The 6,490-nt window shown below is 37.2% G+C and overlaps 1 protein-coding gene across 3 annotated transcripts in view; it reads left to right on the top strand.

Annotated features, from left to right (window-relative positions):
• wu:fb97g03 (DNA-directed RNA polymerase II subunit RPB1) overlaps window positions 1–6,484 on the top strand; it is an 11,380-nt gene extending 4,896 nt beyond the window's left edge. For all 3 annotated transcript variants that reach the window (XM_035666373.1, XM_035666372.1, XM_035666371.1), the window contains 3 exons: window positions 29–77; window positions 903–979; window positions 2,239–6,484. In XM_035666373.1, coding sequence (XP_035522266.1) covers window positions 29–77; window positions 903–979; window positions 2,239–2,717 — 605 coding nt within the window. In that variant the 3' untranslated portion in view covers window positions 2,718–6,484. The remainder of the gene's footprint in view (window positions 1–28; window positions 78–902; window positions 980–2,238) is intronic.
• Window positions 6,485–6,490: the final 6 nt, after the last annotated feature.

The raw sequence follows: 6,490 nt of genomic DNA, 5'->3' as shown, positions 1-6,490 counted from the left end.
CATGTTCTTTTGTTTTTTTTCTCAACAGGCAAACACAGAATCTCACAGCTCAACAGAGGAAATGGCTTCAAAATCGAGTAATATATACAAATATGTAGTGAATATTTCCCACATCAGATGTTGGATACATGGAAATGGGTCCATACAGCAGATATCACTTTCTTGCCAAAAGTTAGATGAGAAGATACCAAACTCATATCAATTTATTTTAACAACACTGGTGCAGTGTGTAGGATTGAGTGACATCTAGCGGTGTAGTTGCTGATTGCAGCGCCTTCGCCTCACCCCCCTGTTTCAAGGGTGTAGGAGAAACTGGTGGCCTCCTAAATGTCACACACTGGACCTTTAAATCAGTTTTACTGTATATGATTTGCTATAAAAAGTATATTTTTATGTTTTTACAAGTAGCATGAAGTGAACTACGACCTACGTTTCATTATTATACAACCCTGCGTTGTAAAATGACAATTAAATAACCTTGTGTCTGTTAAATATGAAGGAGTTAGCTTAGCTTAGTATAAAGGCAAGAAACAGGGGGAAACAGCTAGCCTGGTTATATCCAAAGGCCAAAAAGAATAAAATAAATGCAAATTAACGTGTTATATCTTCTGCTTGTCTAAAACTGAAGTGTTGTGGATATATTATTATGTGCCTTACCATTTCTTTGAGTTTGGTGCCAACTGTTTTTACATTTTATAAAGTATTAGTGAGCTTTTTTCTACCATTGGAAAGACGCAGGTCAGGTTTCACCCTTGTTTTCTGTCTTCATGCTAAGATAAGTTAACTAGCCGCTTCTTCTAATCTTGGCAAGAAAGCGAACAAGCAAATTTCCCAAAAATGTGGAACTCTTAACCTCAGATTTTCTCGCCTGAAGTTGAACATTTCTCTTCTCGCCTTCGCAGGAGCAACAAATACCAGGAGAGTGGCTTCAAAGCCGATATTCCACCTTTACCTCCTCGGACACAGTTTCTCACACAAGGCAAGGAGACTCACATGACGCTATATTTCCCCTTAAAATCACCCCTTCCTCTTCTAAACCAACACATCATACACCCACTTTCACCACATTATCACAAGAACTGAGTACAAAAACCTTTTCAATCAGTTTGACTATAACTCCAAAATCAAAAGGGACATAAAAAATAGAGGATTATATTTGTGGTATCACGGGAATTTGTCTTGACAAAGCAAACAAATGTGGTCGCTGAGGACGGTAAAATTATACAACATGAACGGGCAGTGAAAACTCATCCTCTGTGACCCAGAAACTGGACTCATTTCCAAGAAAGAACCACACGTCATCTAATCCAAGCCGGGGGGTTTTTCTAAACCAAAGTTCATCCAAACGTCATAAAATCAGATTGAGTGAGAAGTATATATGATGTTCACAGTTAGGACAAACAAGAGAAGTGCCAGTATTTTCACAATCCTGACCAAAATAAATGATTTTGGCACAGTGACGTGTATGTAAATCATCTGCGACTGTACCACAGAGGAACACACAGCAGCTCAGCTGTTCTCGAAACACACAGCTTTAGAGATGTGAGTCTAGACCATGGGAAATAGCTTGTGTTTTATTTTTAAGAATTAGATTAGAAATATTTCTGTATATAAAGCATTTATGCATATTTTTATTAAAGTTACAATCTACATACACTCTAATGCAATACGTTATTTAAACACAAAATAACTGAAAACTTTAAGTAACCCAAACTCAGTTTTTTAGCTTAAGTTAAGCTGCTTTGACTAGTAATTTTAAGTATCACACACTTAGTTTTGTAAGTTAAAGAAACATTCCTGATTAAGTACTTATTTACTAGGAATTTTTAACAGTACTAATAAAAAATAATCCAGTGTCACTTAAAGCTACTTGATCAAGAATGTGTTTTTAACCTTTTATTAAATTAAGTTAGTTTTACTTAAAATCTTCAATGTGATAAGTTTCAACAATTCTTTTGAGTTAAATGAACTTACCTGGTTTAAATTCAAATAAATTAAGTTAGTTCAACTTAAAATGTACAATACAATCACTTTCAACAATTTTTTGAGCTAACTTAACTTATCTGGTTTCAGTTCAGTGAATTAATATTGAATTAGTGAATTATATGTTATATTAACTCAACTTAACTGCCGTCACAATGTCCAAAATTCCTGCAATCTATCAGCAAACCAACACGTTGATACATGCTCTAACTCCAAAAAGTAAAAATGAACCGAACATGAAATTTGTTGTTTCAGCGGCTCAAAGCTACGAGAACCTGGCTGAGGTACCCAACTACGAGCAGAGCATGCCCGATTATGAGCAGGACGTGGGCGACTACGAGCAGTGTACGCCCGACTACGTGGAGACCACGCCCGACTACGAGCAGAGCACGCCCGACTACGTGGAGACCACGCCCGACTACGAGCAGAGCACGCCCGACTACGTGGAGAGCACGCCCGACTATGAGCAGAGCACGCCCGACTACGTGGAGAGCACGCCCGACTATGAGCAGAGCACGCACGACTACGAGCAGAGCACGCCCGACTATGAGCAGAGCACGCCTGACTACGAGCAGGACTTGCACGACTATGTAAAGGTAGATGATGAGGAGAAGATTCTCCTGCCTCCACCACCATACCAGGATCCAGATCCATCAGGGGACAACACCTCCATGGAGGACTATGACGATATAGGTGAAGACCAGGGGGAGGAGGACTACGACGACGTGGGATAAGACCACGACAAAACAAGACACTTTTGACCTTCTTATCTGAGTCCTGCTGAGCAGAGAGATCAGAAAGACTTTAACCCTTCCAACAGATTTTCTTTCGATCGTTGGTATTTTTTTTATATTATTCGTGAAAAAGAAAATAGCAGATGAAGTTATATGTGCTGTATGTGCAGAGAAAAGCACAGAAATCAGTACTGAAGAGGCAGAAAACTGTAAGTGGTATCCAAACAACTGAGGCAGAAAGGCTTGATTCTACTTCTATAATCTTTAGCTAATTTATTCTAGCTTTATTTTAATTTTTTTAACAATTAATTAATAGATACGTGATTAACATGAGGGCAGGATATGTGAGACGTGACAAGGCAACATAGAGAAACAATGACAGACAAAAATAATAATAACAAATAAATAAATACAGTAGAAATAAGGAGAAACAAAACAAGAAGTAACTAACTTCAGGCTACTAGAAGTACAGATATGATTACGTAATTAACAGGAGGAACCGGAGTTGTAACTGAGATGAGATGATATAAAACGTTCTTATTGTTTGTTGTTTATTCCAGCTTTAACCAACATTGTTTACAGGCTGCAAACTGTCTAGTTATAGTTATAGAAGTGGCCATACTGGACAATCAACTAGCAGTTACGTGACGCATGTACATAGTTTAAATATTTGTGGACTATAGACAACATCTGTAACTAACTGATCAGACAGATGTGGTCTATCAAAATAAAGGTATAGGTACTTTTAATGTATTGTATATTTTGATTTAAAACATTTTTTTATCTCCATATTTTTTTTAAGAATTGTTTGATGTTTTTTTTAAAATATGCTTATTTGCTTTCGTGCTGAGAGTCAGTCAGAGGATTGTCCCTGAAAGCAGGGGGAAACAGCTAGCCTGGCTTTGTCCAACATGTTTAATGTTGTTTAATCTGTACACAAACAGAAATGTATTTTTTAAAGCTTTGAAATGTGTATTTTGTTATTATTTTTAACACATTTTTCTTATTGTCAACAAATCACATGAATCCAAAGTGTGACATAGAGCTCCTCTATTAAATATATATATTAAAAACACACCAATGAGCCGCCTTACAATTAACAGAGCTGTGGTTTATTTTGAGCCACCTGCTCTCAGAAATACTCACCAGAGAAACAGATGTGTATTAATCCACAGCTGAAAATAGTCCCTAACAAATGCACTAATTACTCCTGTTTGAGAAAGTGCCCCAGTTTTTTGGGAAATTATTTAGTATTTTCTTTAGAAATGAAACTATAATTTTGTGACACAGTTTTAAAACTTTTACATGTACATTTAGAGGCTCAGACCAGGTAGAGAAGTCAGAAAGTACTCAATGATAGTCATCGTTTTCAGATGTTTTTGTGGGATTTGCTGACAATAACAAAAATATAGAATATAGCCTGTTGCTAAAGCCTAGTTCAGACCAAAGATCTGCAACAAGACAAACTGAAACTTGCAGCTACTTACTGTGCAATGCCTTCTGAAACCCCGTCAGTTTACACCAAAGCAATAATATATAGCAACAACAGGGTTTTAACAGGGTTTTATTTGGGGTTTTTTTTTGTGGCTGGATATAATTTGTAGCGTCCTCAAACATAAAATAAAGATAGTGATAGTTGCATTTTATTGATAAACGAAAACTCTCAACAGGGTTGAGAATTTGAAGCCATCCACGGGTGTATGGGTATATTTTAAGGCTTTGTGTCAAAGAAATTGATGAGGTAATCGTCTTTTTTGCCTCCATCCGTAACTCTGCCATTTCAACCACACTGACAGTTTGTAACTGACTTGATTAGCTGACTTTGTTACGAGCTGATTGGCTGTTAAAGCATGTGACGTGTGTGACAGCCTAAAACCAGCCACTGGAGATTTGACAAGCTTAGTTGCATCAGCTAATCACTATAATGTGTTTTTGGCTTTATCCGAGTTTCATTAGTAGAACAGATGCAGGCCTTTATTGTGAATTAGTGATGAATCACCCTCATGCATGAATCATAATCAGTAATAGCCGAACTGTACGTATGACCCATGATGATGAAGATATAGAAAGACAGAAATGCAAAGACATCTGCTAGTCGAGAGCGTCTCTGAGTCATCAGCTACATCAGTGTTATTCTTTTAAATCTAAAAAACTAAAAAAACACCTCTGAGACCAAACTCCATTTAAAAATCTGCCACTTTAATACTAACATGCACGCTGACAATCACATCTTCCTAAATTTGAGAGCTTCTCATATGCATGGCAAAAATAGCATATGGGCAACATTTAGCACCCCTGTAGTTTGCACCCTGTTTCTCTGTTTGTATAAATCTGTCAACACAAGCATGAGGAATCATTGGTGCATATGTTTATTGAGACTGTGAGTCAATGTGTAATTTGGTCCTGCCCCTGACAAATATAATTTAAAAAACTAAAACTAACACTGAAACTAATAAAAAACTACTTTACTTTACTTTACTGTGCTTAACGCTGGTATGTTTCTATATCCTTTAAAGGATCTGTGTGTAGGATTCAGTGGCTTCTAGTAGTGAAGTTGCAACCAACTGAATACCACTCACAAGAGAAACTACGGTGGCTGCTCTCCTGGACTTGAACCAGTCCAAAAAGTTTAATATTCAGAGTTATTTCAAGGCTCACTATAGATTTTCACAGCATACATTTTCCCATGTCATTTCGGGAAAAGCCAAAGGTTGCAAAAGTAAAAAGTACTGAATATTTACTCAAGTAAAAGTAAAAAAAATCCTCTCTTAGTTTCTCTGAAGGACGTTTCTAGCTGATGTTTCAGTGCAAAGCTGAAACCTCAAATCGGGCGTGTCGTTTTCTTCATGTTATGTCTATCAAGCGTGATATGCACCGCTCTTAATATTGGGAAGGCATACAATAATAGTATAATAATAATAATAATCAATGATTCTCCTTAAATGCATTAAAAACTAAAGTAACAAGCCTGATCTGAAAATGTAAGAAAGTATGTATAGAGAGTAAAAGTTAAAACACTGCCGCTGTGAAAAAGGTCTATTTCTGTCTTTCCAGCCAGAACATGTCAGAGCTTAAAAACATGCTTAATACCCTCTTTATTTAACAATGAATAATATATGGGTGTAATGTGCCCCTTATGATTTCTATCTGGCTGGTTCTTCCACCTCTTGTTCCCATTTAGTTGGTTAAGAGTAATTTCTTAGCAGTTCTCCAGTCCCTTGAAGCCTTTTCAGTTTAATTATCAGAACTGTTTGTGTATTGAGGATATTAAAGCTTTTAAATTATGCAAACAGGTATTTCTTATCTGGGTTATTGCACAGAAGGGCTAAAAAACAATGCCCCATCGCACTTGGACCTGCAATGTAGTCGTGAAAAATGAACCTAATAAGGTTTTAGTGAGACAAAAATGAAGTTGAGAGTAACATGATGATTCACATATTCTGAGAGAGGAGGGACGCGTTTGCAACACTTTTTTTACGACGCAACCAGTCATGGAACGTTTGGATTGGTTCAGAAAGCCACTTCTCTGTGTCTGACTGGTAACCGTCACATTTCCTCAGAAAAAAAAAAAAAAAGTGCCATGTCTGCTTAAAACCAGAGTTTATGCATTTCTACCACCATTTGGCAACAACTGCAGCAAGAGTCAGCGAAAGAGCTGGTGTTGGTTCTCCTGCTCATTTCCTGACTGCTCAGAAGTCAAACGGGACGTCAAGGGAGGTTACAGTCAAAGTGCGGGGACTTCTAATAACATTAATGTAGTTGTTGCTTCTGTT

This window comes from Morone saxatilis, unplaced genomic scaffold (genome assembly GCF_004916995.1).
Source record: "Morone saxatilis isolate NCDOM2014 unplaced genomic scaffold, NCSU_SB_2.0 Contig20, whole genome shotgun sequence".
Classification (NCBI taxonomy): Eukaryota; Metazoa; Chordata; class Actinopteri; family Moronidae; genus Morone; species Morone saxatilis.
Note: the sequence above shows the minus strand (reverse complement) of the source record. Positions and strands in the feature narration are given on the sequence as shown.